This window comes from Narcine bancroftii, chromosome 4 (assembly GCF_036971445.1).
Source record: "Narcine bancroftii isolate sNarBan1 chromosome 4, sNarBan1.hap1, whole genome shotgun sequence".
Classification (NCBI taxonomy): Eukaryota; Metazoa; Chordata; class Chondrichthyes; order Torpediniformes; family Narcinidae; genus Narcine; species Narcine bancroftii.
In genome coordinates, this window is record NC_091472.1 from 21,623,373 (window position 1) to 21,644,701 (window position 21,329).

The window sequence follows — 21,329 nt, forward strand, 5'->3', positions numbered from 1 at the left end:
GAGTTTTTAAGCAGAGAGTGGTGGGTACCTGGAATGCATTGCTGAGGGAGGGGGTGGAGGCTGATACAATGGGGACATTAAAAAAACACTTAAAATAGACACATGAAAGTTAGAAAAATAGGATTAGATTGTTGTGCCTTGTGTGTATATAGGTTAACACAACTATGTGGGCTGAAAGGCCTGATATGTCCTCTTTTCTAAAGGTACTTGTGAAACATAGTTTAGGGTACTTCTATTGAAAGGTAAAGGTTCCATTATTGTCATGTGATACTACATTTAGAATGTAACATGCATGAAATTGTTTACCTTTTGTCAACCATAAGGCAGACAGGGAGTTGCCACTTTGTCCAGTGCCCCTCACAGAAGCCTACAGCACCTTGTGTTCTTAGGTGGTCTCCCCTCCAAGTACTGACCAGGCCTGAACCTGCTTAGCTCCAGAGATCAGACAATCTCATGCGTATTAAGTGCCCATTGCAGCGCTGGCATATTGAATGGTGCAGCAGAGACGGACCGGATCATTCACAGAGTGCTAACTGCTTGCACAGATTACTTATAGCAGATAGGATGTGTTCAAGGCAAGAACAATGACATGTGGGCATCATGTTTAAAGCAATTGGAAGAATAATTAGAAGGGAGATGAGGAATAACATTTCACCCAGTGAATGGTATGGTTAAGGGTGGGGTTGGAATGGGGAACCCCCATCAAGTATCTTGGGAGCTACAGACCTAATGCTGGAAGACGGATTAAGCTGGGTAGCTTCTTTTCTATGAGCGCAAGCATGAGAGGTTAAATGGTCTCCAAATGCATCATGACTTTTCAACGAATCAATAAAATGTTCCAAAACTGTTATCTTGGTGAGTGAGTAAACCAATAAACAGAAAAGGCTCTGGAAATAATTCACAAGATTTAACTCTTGGTTCTCTTTAAGTACTGAGCCATGTCCTTCCTCAAGGCTCTAATTTCAGAACCCGGTTCAATCCTATAGGGACAGGTTATTCTGTGCTTCCTGCAATCCTTTGGAAGCGAGCCTCCACAGTGAGAGGTCGAAGAGAGAGCCACAGCTGACTGCAGTCAGTTCCTGCATTAATACCCATACCAGCTGAAATCACAGTTGATTAGAAGGATGGAGGCTGCCCAGATGTCTGTCGTTCTGTGAGGTCAATTGCCCAGGTCCCTGATAATCCCCAACTGGTGATTAGCACGTTCACGTTGCGCAGTCTGCACAGACACTGTCTTAAGACTTTACCTTAATGTCCTAGCTTTCCAATACTATTGCTGGGTCTAAATCCAGGAACTCCTTGCTCAGCAGAAATGTGGGAACATCTTCGTCTGAAGACTTGTTCAAAGGGAGAACTTTTACTGGGCAATAAATACTGGTCTTCCAAATCCCATAAGTGTCGAAAGAAAACCTGCTCTCTGGCTGCAATGTCTGTTTGCTCTGATTTCTCCCGAAATCTCTACTGGATACATCAGTGACTGATTAGTCAGACAGCATGGAACAAAGATCTTCGGCCCAGAGTCATATTGACCATCAACCATCCATGTTCACTAGTCCAACATTAATCCAGTTTTATTTACCACCCTATCCTATATCCACCTCCGACTGGTGGCCAATTCAATTGCATTTCTTTGAAATGTGGGAGCTCCCAGAGGAAACCCACACAGTCACGGAGAAAATGTGCAAACTCCACATAGACAGCAGCCAAGGAGAGGAATCAACCCAGATCCGATGTGGGTTTATTGCTCACTATGTAATATTTACAACCTCCATTTTTAGAATCCCTACAAGCGGAACATTTTTTTCCAAACCTATTCTGTCACGTCCCTTTCATTCCCTGGAACTCCTGCATAATTCAGCATTTGGCTGTTCGATTCATCTCTGTCGCAAAGTGCACTTATCCATTCTGTCCACAGTGACTGTAACAGTCAGGCTCCCTGAACCCCGCCCGCCCCTCCCCCCCCCCCCCCCCCCCCCCCCCCCCCCACCAAAGGAGTAACTGGAGGCATGAAGGTATGGCAGTGGGAGTCTGAGCACCACCACCAGCGGCAGACTCACCGGACAGGGAGAGTGCAGCAGCCGTCTGCGGTCAATCGGGTCGGCGTCTCATGGCTGTCAGGAGGGCAGTCCACTTGCTGACTGGCAGGGCACGCCACTGTGCTGCAGTCGACGTTGTAGACTACGAGAGGCAAAAGAAAGCATCAGCGTAGCTCACGTCATCCTGGCTCTTTGCAAAGCACCTTGCAGTACAAGAGTTAACCTGCCTGGGTGCTGGGTCCACTCAGCAACTGCCTATAGCTACTGATAATGATGAGAGCTTATTGTCATACATAGAAGTACAATGCACCAAAATTCTTGCTTGTTCTGGCTACACAGGAACATAAAATATATAAAGAAACAAGAAATGTTAGTTAAAAAAGTTTCTTCCCCTGAATGACACCCATGACAGTGCCCTTGTTCATTGATCTTAGTAACTCCTTAAATTGTGCTGTTCTACTTTAATTGGTAGCATGCATGTTAGACCTGAACAGGCTCATTGCTCTGTGAATACAAAAAGGCTTGAAACCACTATATTAGAAGCAAATGTGTTCATGGCTTCACTTAAAATTCCTCTGTGCTATTTTAAAAACCCTATCCTGCGGATTTTGCTTGACCACATTAAAGCTTTCACTCCACACATTGTACGGCATCTTCACGTGTTCCAGAATACATTTATTTAATGGTGTTAACACAGAACCAATGCAAGGCACTTTGCTCAACAAGTGTGTGTTGTCACAATAAAATTGATGCAAGAGGCAGAGAAAGAACATAGAATATTCCAGCCCCCTGACGCTGTTCCAACCTATATAAACCTACTCAACAATCTGATCCTTCTCTACCTCACACTCTCGATGCTCTCTTTTTTTTGTATCCCTGTGCCTGTCTAAGAGTCTTTTAAATGTCCCTGTTGTAGCAGCTTCCATCACCGCCCCGGCTCTTCTCTCCATGTAAAAAACATACCCCTGACATCTTCCCTACACTTTCCTCATTCCTTATACCGTTGTCCTCTGGCATTTGCTACTGTCGCCCTGGGAAAAAAATGCTGGCTGTTCACCCTATCTATGGCTCTGGCAATTTTGGTGGGCACTGAATGGGTCCAAGGAATCTGAATGGGGTCTGAAAGAAGTAAGGGAGGCAAGGTTTAAGGGGAGAATGCCAGGGTTTGGGATCTTTGATGTTAAGGGTGGATGGATGGGTGAGTGGTAGGGATAATGTGGAGGTGCCTGGAGCTGGGGGACACAGGTTGGAGAAGGTCACCGATACAGGGAAGAGAGAGGCCCCAAAGTAATAGTGCATGAAAGCATTTAAACTCAAGATGCTGAAGAGGCAAGGTCACCAAACTGAGGGACGATGGATGAGCAAGAACTGGCGTGGAACTGGATGGGAACGGGAGAGCTTTCTGATCAGTTGAATGGTGCTGAGGGTGGAAAATAGGAGGCCAATCAGGGGAGCGCTGGAGTAATCCCAACTGGAGGTGATGAAGGTACGGCTGAGTGTTCTGACAGAAACTGGCAGGGTTGTTACAAAGGCAGGTTGTCCTTCAGCTGGACAATATAGGTGGGTGGGGGGGGGGGGGGGGAGGGTGGAAGACCACACCAAGACGGAGGCCGCAAAGTGTCTGGGAGACAGAGATGTTCGTTGGAAAATACATCTTTCAGGTTGAGTATAAAGTGGAACCATCTTAAAGGAAAGAAGAATAGCAGAATATTCTTGAACTACAGGCAGTTCGATCGTTGGTACAGTGTAAAGAAGGAATATGATTTTCTATCTGTTGGGTATTTTAAGGTAAATGGGCAGAAGCCAGAGTCAAAACACCCATAATTTACTAACGTGAAGGGCTATTTGATATACTTTTATGGGGAGGGAAAATTTGATAGAGGAATACAAAATTATGAGGGGGATAGACAGAGTAAATGCACTAGGCTTTTTCCATTGAGGTTTAGGTGAGATGCAAATCAGAGGACATGGGTTAAGGGTGAAAGTGCAAAGGTTTATGGGGAATATTAGGGAGAGTAGTGGGTGTGTGGAATGAGTGGTCAGCTGCAGTAGTGAACGCGGGCTCAACTTTAACATTGAAGTTTGGACAGATACATGGATGGGAGGGGTATTGAGGCCTATGGCCTGCATCTGGCCCATGTCCTTCAGAATTTAAAAGGGAGGTTGGGCTCAGTCAGATCAATTGATTCTAAAAATATTGATGTCCTCAGCAGGACTAATCTTAGCAACCAACTGCAGTTGTAGTGCCAAAACAGGGAGGTTGCGGGGAGCAGGGTGAGGGCTGGGTGGAATGCAAGGGCGGGAAAAGATGGAGGGGGTGCAAAGAGGGGAAATGGGAAAGAAAACTGGATTTGGAGATTAAGGGTGTTGTGGCAACAGGAAAAGTCACAAGAATGGGAAAGACATGGAGTTTACTCGTGAATGGGAAAGCCACCTATTTAAATAATGCACGGGAATGGGAGAAGCATGAGGACTGGACAGACAGGGAATGAGGAAAGGTATGGATTGGGAATTGGAAGGGCATGGGAACAGGACAGACAGGGAATGGGGAAAGGCACAGGATTGGGAATTGGAAGGGCATGGGAAAGGACAGACAGGGAACGGGAAAGGCACAGGATTGGGAATTGGAAGGGCATGAGGACAGGACAGACAGGGAATGGGGAAAGGTATGGTTTGGAAATTGGAAGGGCATGAGGACAGGACAGACAGGGAATGAGGAAAGGTATGGATTGGAAATTGGAAGGGGATGAGGACAGGACAGACAGGGAATGGGGAAAGGTATGGATTGGGAATTGGAAGGGCATGAGTACAGGACAGACAGGGAATGGATAAAGTTATGGAATGAGAATTGGAAGGGCATGATGACAGGATAGAGAGGAAATGGGGAAAGGCACAGGATTGGGAATTGGAAGGGCATGGGAACAGGACAGACAGGGTATATGGAAACCTCATATTTAGAGAATGCATGGGAGTGGAAGGAGCATGGGGACAGGACAGATAGGGAATGGGAAAGGTATGGATTGGGAATTGGAAGGACATGGGAAAAGGACAGACAGAGAATGAGGAAAGGTATGGATTGGGAATTGGAAGGGCATGGGAACAGGACAGACAGGGAATGAGGAAAGGTATGGATTGGGAATTAGAAGGGCATGGGAACAGGACAGACAGGGAATGAGGAAAGGTATGGATTGGGAATTAGAAGGGCATGGGAACAGGACAGACAGGGACTGGGGAAAGGCACAGGATTGGGAATTGGAAGGGCATGAGAACAGGACAGACAGGAAATGGGGAAAGGTATGGATTGGAAATTGGAAGGGTATGAGGACAGGACAGACTGGGAATGGGGACAGGTATGGATTGGGAATTGGAAGGTCATGAGAACAGGACAGACAGGGAATGGGGTAAGGTATGGATTGGGAAAAGCACCAAAATAAGTATAGATAATGATTAGGAAAGGCACAGAATTGGGAAAGGCATGGGAATAGGGAAGACACCACAAGGGAGAGACAGAAAGTATGGCAAGGATTGGATGGGAAGGGCAAGAACTGGAAACTTCTGCGTCGATGCAAAATCTCATAGAGATATCGTACAAACACTTATTTTACTTTCTTCTTATAATCCTAATTGATACCCACCCTCCCCTTCATACAGTGGTGCTCCAGATATTATGGCCCTTTGGTAAATCAAAAAATACAAGCAGATGACCAAAATGCTCAGCCTCTGGGAAGAAATTATAAGTGGGAAACGAGAACACCATTCATCTTTGAGCTTGCCCAATTCGATGGCTCCCACTCCATTTAATAAGGGCATGGATTTGGATATTTACACTGACAATTAATTCCTTGGATTAGCCTGTGATGAAATACCATTTCCTGTTCTGGAACTGAAAGAGGAAGAAGTGGCAGTGTGGCAAGGCGACCTCTCCAAAGTGAAATGGACATTCCCTCACCTTTCTTGCATTCGTAAAGGTCACAGCATTCCCCTGGCTTTCCCGAAGCTTTGGAAACTAGAATGCTCTGGTAGCCAGGTTGGCAGACCTTCCTCAGGCAGTCGGCTGGGTTACACATGCAGCGGCTCGGGAGCGGGCAGCATTCACCGGGTGGGGCATAGCCTTCAATCAGGATGGAGTCTTCGGGGCAGCGAGGGGAGAACTGGACCTCACACCTGGCTTTTGAGCAATCGGGCTTCTCTTCTGTAAAACAAATAGAGAGGGAGGGGGGTGAGCGTGGGTAGACGTTATAGAGATACGCGTACTCTGCCTGTCTGGGCACACTGTGACCATGCCACACACCTCCCACCTACATCGTGGCGTCTGGGCCTCTAGTTCTGCCACTGGTTTCTCCGCACCCTCCCATTTCATGGGCCTTTGCTGCCCTCTGCCAGGCCAAGCCCACAGATCACTGGGAATGCATCCCGCACAGCTGCCTTCCACTTTCCTCCTGCCCTCATGCACGGGCTCTCTCAAGGAATGTTCCTCCCTTCCCTTGTTTCCTGCTCTTCTCTTTCCTCCCTACTATCTTTTTCTTCTTCCCTCGTTCCTCACTTCTTTGCCATCCTTTCTCATTCTTTCCCTTCCTCCCTCTTCCTAGGAATAACAAAGTTCAAAGTTCAAATTTATTGTCAGAGTATATACATAACATCACATACAATCCTGAGATTCTTTCTCTGCGGGCAAGGTAGTATTTCTATTTCAGGGAACTAAACTTTTTAAAAAACTTTATTTAGTATTTTTTCAGTAAAAATAAATAGACTTTTACAGAATAAGTAGTCTAATAATAAAACAATAAAACAAACCCATCCCCTCCCCCCTCCCACAACAGATCCCTAAAGGGAAGCATTAAAAATAAACAAAAACATTCAGTAATTTACAATATTACTAAATTCATGTTTTTCATATATGGTGTCCACATCTTAACAAAATAAAATCATAATTATTAGGTAAATTATGTTATTTCTCCATATAGATACACGACTTCAACTCATTATGCCATCGAATTGCATTTAACTCTGCTTCATCTTTCCAAGACATTTACGAGCAATTGGTCAATGTTAGACGAATAGACTCTGTCTGAAACTTATCCAACCCCAAGTCCACTAACGGAGTAAAATAACCTACCAAAATTTTTTTGGATCTAAAGGAAATTGAATTTTAAACAAATTTTGAAAAAAATCCTAATTTTAAACCAGAAAGGATGAACTTTATCACAAAACCAAACAGAAGGTATAAATGTTCCAACACATAATCCGCACCTATAACACAGATCTGAATGACTAAATCCATATTTTTTTCAATTTTTCAGGGGTTACATATAACTGATGCAAAAAATTATAATGAACCATACTATATCTTACATTAATTAATTTAGTCAACCCAACGTAACACATATTTTCCCAATCCACCTGACTAATCTCACAACTTAGCTCATGCTCCCATTTAATCCTAGATGTATCTAAATTTTTTTAACCATAGCATCTTGTAATAATGCATACATCTCTGATATAAAACCTTTATCTGAAAAATATGAAACCATAAATTCAAATTTAGTTAACTTAGAAATTTTCATTTCTCTTCTAAAATTATCTTTCACTAATGCCCTAATTTGGTAATAAAAAGAGAATTCTCTAAAATCCCTAATTTCTCTTTAAACTGATTAAATGATAAAAATTTACCACCTTCAATACAATCCTGCAATCTTTTTATTCTTTTAATCCACCAATCTTCTAAAACTCTATTACTCAATGAAAAAGGAATCAATTTATTTTGATATATTGGGGTTTGAACTGATAAACTACCTTTTGATCCTATTAATATATTCCTTTTAGTTCAAATTTCTAATAAATGTTTCAAAATTGGTACATTATATTTCTGCAGTAAGACAGTACTCCATTTAAATACAAACTGATGGGGACAAGGATCCAATATCGCAGCCAATTCCACCCAGCCCAACTAGGAGGGTTCGAAATATCTAACATATGATTAATAAATCTTAATTGAGCTGCTTCATAATAATTTTAAAAATTAGGTAATTGCAAACCTCCCAAAGCATACTGCCAGGTCAATTTACGCATCACTACTCTTGCCATAAAAATTCTCAAACTACTTTATTTAAATCTTGAAAAAAGGATTTCGGAAGATTGAAACAAATATTGAATTTCCGGAAAAATATTCATCTTTATACAATTTATTCGACCTATTAAAGTTAAAGGTAAATCTTTCCATTTAAATCAAGCCCATTTTAATCTTTCTCATTAATGGTACATAATTTAAATTATACAATGATTGAAAATTTACATCATCCATTATCCCTCAGCACTTAATTTTATCAGTCTATCGGAATTTACGAATTTGTCTAGATTGATTGTAATTTCCTTCAGAAATTGGTAGTATTTCACTTTTATCCCAATTCACTTTATATCCAGATAATTTACCATATAATTCTAAACAATTTTGGAAATAAATTAAAGATTGTTCCGGATTAGTTAAATATATTGAAACATCATCAGCAAGTAAATAAATCTTATTTTCGTCCTGTCCAATCCTTATACCTGTAATATTTTCATTCTGCCTGATAGCCTGAGCTAACAGTTTAATGACCAATGCAAATAGGGCTGGTGACAAAGGACAACCAGGTAACTGTAAACTTCATTCAAAGAAAGAACTATAAACAAACTGACTGAAATATGCAGATGTATGAATATACAGTAATAAATAATGAGAAAAAATGTTTGTAAATAAGTCTGTTGTTTAAGAGTCTGATGGTGGAGGGGCAATAATTGTCACTGAACCTGCTGGTATGAGTCTATGGCACCTATACCTCTTTCCTGATGGCAGCAGCGAGAACAGAGCATGTGCTGGGTGGTGTGGATCCTTGACGATTGCTGCTGCTCTCCGACGGCAATGTTCCCTGTAGATGTTCTTGATGTTGGGGAGGGTTTTGCCAGTGATGTACTGAGCTATGTCCACTATCTTTTGCAGGACTTTTCACTCAGAGGTATTGGTGTCCCCATACCAGTCGTGATGCAGCTGGTCAGCACACTTTCCACTTACACATCTGCAGAAGTTTGCCAAGGTTTTCGATGTCATACCAAACCTCCGCGAACTCCTGAGAAAGTGGGGGGTCAAGATTCGATGGCCATACAGATGTCACGGGGAGCAGCTAGGAAAGTGGGCACAGCTGGATCAGGCTGGCGTTGGACAGCAATGAGAATCCTACGTAACTCCTGAAGAAGGAGGGCTCATGACTGACACCTTGACTGCCTAATGCTTCCCATGGATGCTGCATAGATGACCTACTGAGCTCCCCCAGCACCTTTTTTTGTGTATTGTTTCAGAATCTGCAGACTTCTTGTTTAATGCTTGACAATTTGTTTGCTTTGCAATAAGCAATGCACTATCCAGAGCTGAGGCAAGTGCTGGCCCTGTTGCCAATGCTTCTGTGACAGTGCATGGTCAGGAATGTTGCCCCATTCTCTCTTAGATCATAAGGGCATAAGATGTAGGAGCAGAAGTAGGTTATTCAGCCCATCAAGCCAGCCCCACCATTTAATCATGAGTTGATCCATTTACCCACTCACTCTCAATGCCTGGGCCCATAACCTTTGATACCCTGGCTAATTAAGAACCTATCAATCTCTACCTTAAATACATCCAAGGACCTGATCTCCCCAACTGCCTGTGGCAACAAATTCCATTGATTTACCACCCTCTGGCTGAAGAAATCCCTATGCACCTTTGTTCTAAGCGGACGCCCTTCATTCTTTCTCGATTTAACATTATTATATCTTTCAAATGTGTTTTGTTTACTTTTTATCCGACTTCAGCATTCTTCGAAGGTTGGCTGAGCAGAACTAAGGGCAAGAGAGAGATAAGGTGACAGAGAGAGGAAGGAAAAGGGAGGGACAGGCCACATAGACTTCAAGTGTGAACTGCTCACACTGACCATCGAGACTCCCATATTCATGAAGGAATATGTATTTATTTATTTGTATATTTGAATATTTGTCCTGCACATGTATTGTTTGTCTGTATGTGTGTTATGTCTGGTTACATGTCTGAGTGTTTTGCACCGATGACTGGAGAACTTTATTTTATCGTGCTGTACTTTAAATTTAGCCATATTGCATGAGTCTGTGCCACCCAATTACATCCAAATGACCTACAACCCCTGTTACATTTTGAAAGGTGGGAGGAAGCCAGAGCCCCCAGGGAAAACCCATGCAGACACGGGGAAGACATACAAACTCCTTATGGACAGCACAGGATTTGAAACCAAGTCCCGAATGCTGGCGCTGTACAGCCTTGCGCTAACCACTACGCCAACCTTGCCTGCTCTTGTGCAATCAGATGACAACAAATTTGACTTGTAGTGGTACAGCTACAAAGTAATGCGGGGCGATGGCCTTAATCTTGGACAGTGGTCCAAAGCACTGCGCGGTGGGAAAAGCTAACCTTCATTGATCCTTAGTTCATTGGCCCAATTTGCCTTGAATGCAGAATGTCGAGCAGTTTAGCACAGGGACAGATCCTTTGTCCCACAATGTCTGTATCAAACATAATTTAGCCAATTCTCCTCTGCTTGCATATGATATATCTCCCTCTATGCCCTGCTTATTCACATTTCTTAAATGCCAATTATATCTGCTTCCACCGCTACCCTCGGCAGCCTGTTCCAGCACGTAATGCTCTCAGTGTGAAAAACGTACCCTGCACATCTTCTTTAAATTTGCCCCCTCACCTTCAAAGCATGCCCTTGAGTATGTAACATTTCTCTTTACCCTGGGAATAAGATTCCGACAACGCCATCTATACCTCTTATAATGTTATAAACTTCCATCAGTTCTCCCCTCAGCCTCCAACACTGCAGGAAAACAACCCACATTTGCCCATTCTCTCTCCACAGCTCTAATTTAGGCAAAGTTCTGTAAAACTTTGAGGGGGGCCCTTCACCTCCTGATGACAATTTGAAGATATCTAGGGAAATAAATGTGTGCTGTAACTGAGTGAAGAGGACTGGCTGTGTTCCCTGGAGCAGAAATCCTGAGCTCTGGGATCATGATCTCATGTGCAGTATATACTCTGACAAATAGCTTTGTACTTGAACTTGAACTGCACCCCTTCAAAAGAGCAATATAGAAATGGGGCAACCAGCAAGAGCTCGTCGCAGAACCTCGAGGCTTGCCAAATCTGCTCTGCTGTTCCAGGCCCATGATCCTCACCAGGAGTTGCCCTGTGCACAAAATTCCTTTGCAGCTCTTCCAGCAGAATCAGGGGCCAACATCACTACTATCGACACAGAGCTTGCTACTTAAAAGACTGGGGGGGGGAGCGCTTCCATCATGACCTTTTCCAAGCTGTCTCCAGCACACAATTCCGCAAGGTCACTGTTTGAATGAAAAACTCTGCTTGGCTCCGTCATTCGCTGGTAACCGTCACAAATTGGTCTCATAATTATGCCCTTAACCCCATCACTGTAACTGCCATGCTGGAAGCCATCACTGAGATGTTTACACTGCACGTTCACTCTTTGACAAGGTCAATCAGTGAGACATGTCCCAGGATTATGGTCACAAAACCGATCTTACCAGCTGACACCTTCTACCCCAAGTTAGACTGGATCCTGATACGTATCATTCCCGCTCCTTTACAGTTGAAGTTGTACACGCCCAGTAACTAGCAGCAAAGTAAAAAGCGTACAGAAACATGCGGCAAATCCAATTTGAATTTCCAATTGCTGGAGGGCACCTTTGGAGCAAATTAAACTTTGACAAATCTTTTCTGTCAACTGCAAAGTTTTACATCTTCCTGACTGCCAGACATAGGCATACAGTAGAGAGTAGACCCTACAGCCCAACTTCTATGCCGACCAATTTGGCATCCTGAGCTAGCCCCCTTTGCCTGAATTTGGGCAATATCCCTTGAAATTAGTCATGCTTCCCCTCCCTCCCAGGACTGTTCAAAGTTTGTGGGGCCCTTTCCCTGTTAATTCCATCTCTACTTCTTTCCTACTGACTACATAAAAATATATATATGTTACGTGAGGTAAAAAGAAAACAAGCTTTTACTTAAATGTGCTGTGTCCCCCCAGGGAGGTGGGGGGGGTGGGGTAATGGGGGAAGTAGGGCCCCCATTAAGAATGGCTGCTCACACTGCAAGACTTGTGGATTGGGAGAGTTGTCCACTGTAGGTTACTTGCAGAGTTGATGGGTGGTAGTGGTATTAACAAAGATGTGAGATAAAGTGGTTTGCAGGGAACTAAGTGGGGAACAGGGCTGATCAGGTGGTTCTGACAGCCAGGTTGCACTCAATGGGCTGAATGGCCTCATTTCCTGTTTTTAGGACATAAAATATCATAAATAAGAGAATCCATTGTTCAATTACTGTTACCCATTAGTATTGCAAAGAATTAATACCAGGTCCACAGCACAATGACATCATGTTTGAGAAAACCTCCTCAGGAACACTTCATTAAACAAGAAAGCCTGCAGATGTTGGGGTTGAGTGCAATGTACAAACATGCTGGAGAAACTCAGCAGGTCACGCAGTATCTATAGAAAGTATTGGGTAACCAACGTTGGGCCTAAACCTGAAACGTTGGTTACCTTTTACTTCCTAGTTTGCTGCGTGACCTGCTGCGTCTCTCCTGCACATTTGTGCATTGCTCAGGGGCACTTTGACAATGTGGAACACGCTCCCCTCCTCTTTACATGCACCTGTGTCTTGTGTAGGTTGCAGCGTGGCTGGATAGCATTCCACTGGGAATGCCCACTGGCCCTCGGGACCAGCGTTCCTTGAACATCAAGAGAGTCAGTTGGAAAACTCCCCCTTGTTTGCTGATGCTTGCCTCTGAGTCTCCCTGATTGGGGGTGGCCGGGGGGGGGGGGATGGAATGAATTTGAGAAGTTGCAGCTGCCTACACTTCTCACAGGCATTTGTTGAGTAGCTGTTGGTTAAACATCTACCGGAAGGGTAAAACCAATGGCACTACTTCAAGCCCTTGTTTCTTCTGCTGTTACATTGGAATAATACAATGCAGAACTCCATTTTAAAAATCAGAATACAGGAAAGAGCACAAAACAACCTCTTTCTGAACATTATTAGGATGATGGTGAAGATCGGGAGACGAGGCAGAGCCCACATCCCTGGCACTGATGATGAATAATGGTTGAGAGGTTGAAGTTCTTAGGTATAAATATCTAGCCTGGGATAAGCACATTGCCACAATGATCAAGGAAACTCACCGACGCCTCGACTATCTCAAAAGACTGAGAGTTCAGCAGGTCTCCCGGGCCCCCTAACAAATTCTACAGGTGAACCATTGCAAGCAGACCCGCTGGATGCATCACTGTGGGAATCGTTCTGCTCATAATCAGAAGTTACAGGAGGAGGCGAATGCAGCTCAGAACTTAAATGCAAATTCCCCTCCCCTCCATGGACCCCATCCACATCCTGCCCTGTGTAGGGAAGGCAGCCAACATACTGAAAGACCCATCACACACCCTGGACCCGCTCGCTTCTCCCTCCTCCCATCAGGGAGAAGGCTTAATGAGTGCGAAAACACACAACAACAGGCTACAAGACAGTTTCTTCAGCTCCTGAATACACCCAATGACAGTGCTTCCATGCTGCCCTTGCTTGATGCTATTGATCCACCCTTCACTGTAATCTTGCACACTATAAATTGTGCTCTTTACACAGGGGTACGTAATGTTGGAGATGACCCTTTGTTCTGCGCTCAAAAGAACACTTCTCACTTTACTACATATTTTGTGACAAATAAATGGAAATAAATAGGAGACCCTTTGGCCCACCTTACTCCTGCTGACCATCACATACCTACCTATCCTAATCCCATTTACCACCACCTGATCTGTAGTCTTCTATGCCTTATCAATTCAATTCCTCTTCTAAATTTCAGATTTCTTGTCAGAGTACACACATGACATCACATACAACCCTGAGATTCTTTTTTCTGTGGGCCAGGCAGAATTATCACTTATTGGTAGTGCAAAATATAAACTGTATACAGTGTAAACAAATAAAGAACTGTAAACAGATAATAAATGTAAACAAACAGACTGTGCAAAATAGAGAGAATAAAAAAAATCAATAAAGTGCATAAGAGAGAGTCCTTAAATGTGTCTCTGATTGAATTTGTTGTTGAGGAGGCTGATGGTGGAGGGGTAGCAGCTGTTTCTGAACCTGGTGGTGCGAGTCTTGTGGCACCTAAACCACAAGACTGATGGCAGGCGTGAGAACAGAGCGTGTGCTGGGTGTTGTGGATTGTTGATAATCGCTGCTGCTCTCCGACAGCAGAGTTCCCTTTAGACGTTTTCGATGGTAGAGAGGTGTCTGTGATGTCCTGGGCTGTGTCCATTACCTTTTACAAGGGGAATTGGTGTCCCCATACCACACTGTGATGCAGCTGGTCAGCACACTTTCCACCGCACATCTGTAGAAATTTGCCGGGGTTTCTGGTGTCACACCAAACCTCCGTAAACTCCTGATGAAGTAGAGGTACTGACGTGATTTCTTCACGACGCCATTAGTGTGTTCGGACCAGGAAAGCTCCTCCAAGATAATGACTCCCAAGAACTTAAATTTGCTCACCCTCTCCACCTTTGATCCCCCAGTGATCCCTGGATTGTAGACCCCTTTCTGAAGTCCACAATCTGCTCCTGAGTTTTGGTGATGTCGAGTGCAAGGATGATGTTGGTGAACCATCTACAGAAGAGTATCAGTCTCCACTACTCCCTCGGGAAGCACATCCCGTTCCCATTCCCACTAACTCTGATAACTGCACCCTGCTGAACTACATCAGTTCTGTCATGTCAGGTAAAATAAGAAGCTTATTTCCCTTACTTCCAGCATCACTGAGCCCACAGACACATCTCCATTAATAAGACCACTGACAAAGATCTCATTTTCTATTTCATTTTTCTCATTTTCGCATTGATGTAAGCGCTGACATTTGAGACGATCAAGTGTTCCGAGTGTAAATTTAGGGCAATTAACCTTCGGTATATTGTCAATCACGTTCTACTTTCAAAACCAGGCAATTGGAAAATGAACCCAGCCAACAGAGTGCAATAATTGGTTTCAGGACAAACTTTCTGTCTTAAAGAAAGGAATTGATTGGAGCCCATACCTTGAAGATACTGAAATATATGAAGCAACGATATTTAATTAAATGCAGTAAGTTTAGAGACGTCACGCTATGTGGGAACCCATCACCAAACTAGACTGTCAGCAAATTACTGCAAAACCCATTGTTGGGGGGGGGGGGGGGGTGGGGGAAAAAGTCTCAATTTCCTTCATCTTTGGATAGGACTTTAGAAAGGATGGAGATTAATTTTGAATTGCGATTACTCCCGAAGAAGGCGAGGTTTTGTTGCTTTTTTAAACAACTGGACACCAGGGCAGCACGCCCCCACCCCCACCCCCCATACGCACGTATTTGTAATCACAAATGCGTATAAAGGGAAAGGTTCCATTATTGTCATGTGATACCACAGTTAGAATGTAACATACATGAAATTCTTTGACTTTTGTCTACCGTAAGGCAGACAGAGAGCCGCCACTTTGTCCAGCGCCCCTCACAGAAGCCTACAGCACCTGGGGTTCCTAGGCGGTCTCCCCTCCAAGTACTGGCCAACCAGTCCTGTTCCTGCTTAGCTTCCGAGATCAGACCATCTCAGACGTAAACAGGCCATTAGGGGCTGTCCAGCACCTAATGATGCTATAACATATGCACTCACGCACAAATGCACGTATGCATATAATCATATATGTACTTGGACTCACATACACTCATATTCACATGTCAAGTCTATTGTTATCTGATTGTACAAGTATAACCCAACGAAACAGCGTTCTCCGGTCCTCAGTGCAAAACATGCAGACAGAACCAATAAATAACTATTGCTTTGTATAAATGAGAGTCTCGGGTGGTCAGTGTGAGCAGTTCTTTTGATCATTCGGTATTGTCACTGCCTGTGGGAAGAAGCTGTTCTTCAGCTGGTGGTGCTGTCTCTAATACTCCTGTATCTCTTCCCTGACAGGAGCAGCTGAAAGATGCTGTGTGCAGGGTGGAAGGGGTCCTCAATGATTTTATGTGCCCTCTTCAGATAACAATCCTGGTAGATCACATGGATGGGGGGAGGGAGACTCCTGTGATCCCCTCTGCCACTCTTATGGTCCTGTGGATTAACCTCCAATCTATATTTCTCTGCAGCAACCGTGCCACACTTTGATGAAGCCAGCCAAGACACTCTTGATAGAGCTGCTTTTGAAGGTTGACATAAAGCCTTGCCTGCTTCACCCTTGTCAGGAAGTGCAGTCGTTGTTGCACCTTCCTAACAAGTGAGGAGATGTTGAGTGTCCATGATAGGTCACTAGTTAAGTGAACTCAAAGGAACTTGGTGCTCTCCACTCTCTCTACTACAGAGTTGTTGATTTGTTGTTATTCCTGGTCCTCCTGAAGTCCACAACCATCTCCTTCGTCTTGTCCATGTTGAGACTCAGGATGTTACTCTCACACCATTTCACGAGATTTTCCACCTCTTCTCTGTGGTGTCATCTGCAAATTTGATGACACTGTTAGAGCTGGATCTGGCAACGCAGCCGTGGGTCAGTAGCGTGAACAGGAGTGGGATGAGCACACAGCCCTGATATTTCCAGACACAAAAGCCAATAGAAGGCGGGGCTGTGTATGACCCATTCAATGTGGCCAATCTCTTAGTGAAAGACCCACCAATGTGGCAAAGCTCTCAGCGAATAGCGCATTTACCACAAGGATTCCATTAGGAGAATCTTGCTCTTCTACAGTACATTTCCGATTATCCGAAATGCTTGCAGCCTGACCTATTCGGATTTTTCGGATAATTGAGGAACTTCTTTAAGCCGGCCAGTAGCAATAGCAGAACACTTGTATCCGCGGGGGTTAAACAGCAACAAATAACAATAGAAGGTTTCTCAGGCATGAAATAATGACCAGTAGACGAGAGCCCCGTTGATTCCAATGGCGACAGAGCCCCACTTGAGCAGTTGGGTGAAATCTTGCCATTGCAGCTGTACCTTTGACCAGTGCATGAGAGCTCTGTTGATTAAAAATGGAGCTAACCAGGCATCACACCACCCTCCCCCACTTGAGTACGGTGGTGATTAAAAATGGAGCTAACCAGGCATCACACCACCCTCCCCCACTTGGGCAAGGTGGATAAAAAATTTTTTTCAACTTGTGACGTCATGTCTCAGCCGAAGAAATGTTCAGATATTCGAGAATTTCGGTGGTTCGGTTTCCAGGTAATCAGAAATCGTACCGTATATGTATAACAGGCAGGAATGTGGCCACCCTCTGCACGGTTCTCACCAATTTTAACCTGAATGATATCTGATCAGCTGACTCACCACAAGCAATTAATCCCGTGTTGCAGGTAAACTGTTGATACACATCTAACAGCATTAGATCTAGCGCTTCAGGACCCCAGTTCACCTGTGGTGGATTTACTGAACATTCAGAAGTTGATCAGAAAAAGCTAAAACCAACATTAAACTACAGACACATGAATTCTGTAGTGATAATCTAAAATAACAATCATACTTAGCAGAACTTATTATTATGGACATGATAAGGGACATCTGAGAAGTGAGAAAGTAAATTAAGGTTTCAGATGTATGATCTGAGCTGATATAAGGGTTAACTATATTTCTTTCTTCCCTGATGCATTCTGGCTCGTTGAGAGTTTCCGATGTATGCAACACTTTGTGCTTGGACGCTGCAGCACTAGATCTGTGGTACTACTTACTTGGAAATAGCTAATAGCGAAAAGCAAACAAACTAAATTTTAAATGTAGATGTACAGCTCAGTAACAAGCCCAAGTCCCCCAAATACACCAATCAACCTACAACCCCCACACATTTTGTAGGGTGGGTGGAAACCAGGGGAAACCCACGTAGGTCACGGGGAGAACGTATTTAGCATTGCAGATCCATAAATACCTTACAGACAGTGGTGGATTTGAATCTGTGTCACTGGCACTGTAACAGCATTGTGCTAACCGCTACAGTAACCGTGCCTTTCCTAGTGTAGCAGGCTGCGTAATAATTAAATCAAAAGTTCAGGGTGTAAGTCAAAGAATATAGTATTGCAAACACAGTGTTTAACTGTCCTCCATTCCTCTCTCCACAGATGCTGTCTGACCTGACTTCCAACATGGTCTGGTTTTGTCGACAGCACTAATGCTGGCTTTCCATTTAAATGCAAATTTATATCATTTTTACTCATTCGGCCACAGTACGTGGATGCCATTGGTAAAACAGGTAATTATTTGGCCAATCCTAATTGACCCTGATTTGATGGGCTTACGCACTTTGGGCTCGTAAAGGACAGAGATCAGACATCCTCTCTGAAAAACATTTGGATGTGCTTCATGGCCACTCCTGCATTCATCTGAAATCCCTCGTATGCCAAGATGGGATTTGAATTTTGATCAATAGCCCAGGTCTCTAGATACTAACTTGGCAACTTATTGACTATGTTCCAGTGATGAAAGCAATGTTCTCTCGGCACTCAGTGGGTTAGTCTGCATCTGTGGAGAGGGAAGCTGTATTAATGTCTTTAGTCTTCGACTCTTGTCAGCTCGCGAAAACAAGTTTAGTCTTAAGATGCAGAGAGGAGGATGGGTGAATCGGATCAATATCATGGGTGGGGCTAGGTTTGTGCAGGCGATCTGAATTTTTTTTCAAGATTCAAGATTACTTTATTGTCATGTAATATTCCACAGAACTTGCTTTAGTCTGCCAAAAGGCAGACAGATTCGCCATCAGCAGAAATTGCCAGCCGCCTCTTACAGTCAGAGAAAGAGAAGCAAAAAATGAGGTCTCCCCCCACCACCCCCACCCAAGAGTCACAAAACTCTCAGGTTATCAAGAGAACATGGAGAGAGAGAGAGGAAAAAACACAAAGGAACACATTAAAACAGCATGGTTCAGGTCGGGGCTGGTACAGAAAATAATCGTACTTGAAAAACTGCTGAAATGTCCTCCTAATCAGACAGTGTCTGCAACAGGGGTGCAGTGCTAACTTTTTAGGTGCTGGAGCTCATCAAAAACGGCAACAAGGAGGTCTCGCGAGACCTGGCCTTGGTGGCCATCATGTTGTGTTTGGCGGTGCCGGAGGAGTGCTCCAGTGAAGTCTGGCAGCACTGTACCACTGGTCGGCTGGGAGAAAAAAGCTCAGTTAATGGATAACCATGCTACACTGCTCTCTTCCCTGAATTTAAATTCCCCAGCCGCTCTGCAGTGATTCAATCTCATTCAGCTCAATCGTCATTGCCTCTGGATACTGGTTCAGTAACTTAACCAGTTGGTTTTTTGCTTGTGAGGAAATGGGTAAAATTTCCACTAAATTATATAGCTAACAGTGTTATTAAATGTGAACGCAATTTTATATTTTGCCCCCAAAACCAACTCATTCTTCTGTACTGTGAATAATTAATCTACACTCATTGAAAGAAGCTCCAGTAAAGGTGTCAATCACAGTTCATTAGTGAGACCTGTGGTCTGTTTATTAACGTGGTTGGTCACAGCTGGATATGACAATATGAACTTGATTTTTTTCCCTGATGCACAGACAGTGTGATTGGAAACAGAATGACGATCCGAATCAACCCGACATTGGCCAACCAAACCCAGCTTGCTCCTGAGGACTTCTCCAACCAGACGCTATTAACAGCGACTTCAAAACACCGAAATGCGGGAAGGACTCAGCGGGATTCGCAGCACCCTTGGGAGGTAAAGATATATAACCGATGTTTCGGGCCTGAGCCCTTCCTCAAGGTACGAGTGAAAAAAGACACGCGTCTGAATTAAAGGCTGGGGAAGAACGGGAGAGAGAAGAGTACAGGCCAACAGACCAGAGGTATTAAATAGATATGATGAGAGGGAAGAAGAGAATTGATTCTGGCTCATCTTTCCTCTTATCGTATCCAATCTTATCACACCTTGAGGAAGGGCTTAGCCCAGAAACATCGGTAATATAGCTTTACCTCCTATTGAAGCAGCAAGACCAGCTGACCTCCTCCAGCATTTCTGTGCTTTGACTAAAATCACAGCATCTGTAGACTTCGGAGTTTCACTCTTGACATCAACTTCAGTTTCCCTTCAATCCTTCCCCCTCTCTCTTTCCCTTTCCCTCCATTTCCTTTCCTCCAGTTCCCCACCCCTTCTTTCTCCATTAAGAGAGCTACTCCCTCCCCTTATCACTTCCCAGTTTTTTTCTCTTCTGCCCTCCCACCTATTGCCTGTTTGCCTGAGTTCCTCCCTTTGACCCTCTTCTTACCTCCTTTCCCCTCCTCCCCCCCCCCCCCCACCCCTCCCACCTTTTTAATCAGGTATCTGCCTGTTCTTTTTTTTTGCTCATACTTTGACAAAGGGCTCAGGGCCGAAACGTTGCTTCCCCAGTTCTCTCGTGTGTGTTGTTTCTCTGCTCCTGACTATTGGGCATTTACAGAAAAGCTGAGAGAAGGTGTTGAAAGGCTGCGCGTTCCCTGAGACGGATTGTGCAGAAAGCACAAATATAGTGAGGAACGCAACTCATCCAGCCTTGGACAGAATTGGGTCGATAAGGAACTGCTCAGCTATATGTGCACCTAATGCAGTCACTCCCATTAGACTCAACTCAGACAGCTGGGCTTAAATTGGGAGTACTTGCAAGCATCAGGCCAGCTGCTGGTCACCACTGGCACCTGTGTGAGAGATTACCTTTTACGTACAGCATGGTAACAGGCCCTTTCAGCCCACAGACCCGTGCTTCCCACGACTACCCAATTGACCTCCAAACCTTGGTGAAATTTTTGAATGGTGGGAGGAAACTGGAGCACCCTGAGGAAACCCAAGCAAACATGGGGAGAACGTACAGAGGGATTTTAACTCCAGTCCCGATCGCTGCCGCTGTAACAGCATTACGCTAATCGTGCCGTCCAACTTAATATGGGCTTGAACATTTCAGTTTTCATTTCTGGCTTATACATTCAGTGTCATCTTGGGGTTTGGCAAAATTGAGTATTTTCAGGCAGAAAAATACTTGGCTGAAGACATGCATCTACTTTTGGACTGAACTGGGCACGGCGAAATTGAAATCAGTAACATTACGTTACCGAGCGGCTCAATTGTTCTGTCACCATTCCTTGTACAGAGAGCCAGCTAAATGAAAGACCCATCACCCTTCACACTCTCCTCCCTCTCTTCCCAGCAGGGAAAAGGGTCAAGGTCACGCACCACCAAGGACAGTTTC

The 21,329-nt window shown here is 44.2% G+C and overlaps 1 protein-coding gene across 1 annotated transcript in view; it reads right to left on the minus strand.

Annotated features, from left to right (window-relative positions):
- crim1 (cysteine rich transmembrane BMP regulator 1 (chordin-like)) overlaps positions 1-21,329 on the minus strand; it is a 287,206-nt gene that overhangs the window by 154,119 nt on the left and 111,758 nt on the right. Inside the window, exons 3-4 of the mRNA XM_069930938.1 lie at positions 5,986-6,228; positions 2,058-2,178 (exon numbers count right to left, since the gene is read on the minus strand). Coding sequence (XP_069787039.1) covers positions 2,058-2,178; positions 5,986-6,228 — 364 coding nt within the window. The remainder of the gene's footprint in view (positions 1-2,057; positions 2,179-5,985; positions 6,229-21,329) is intronic.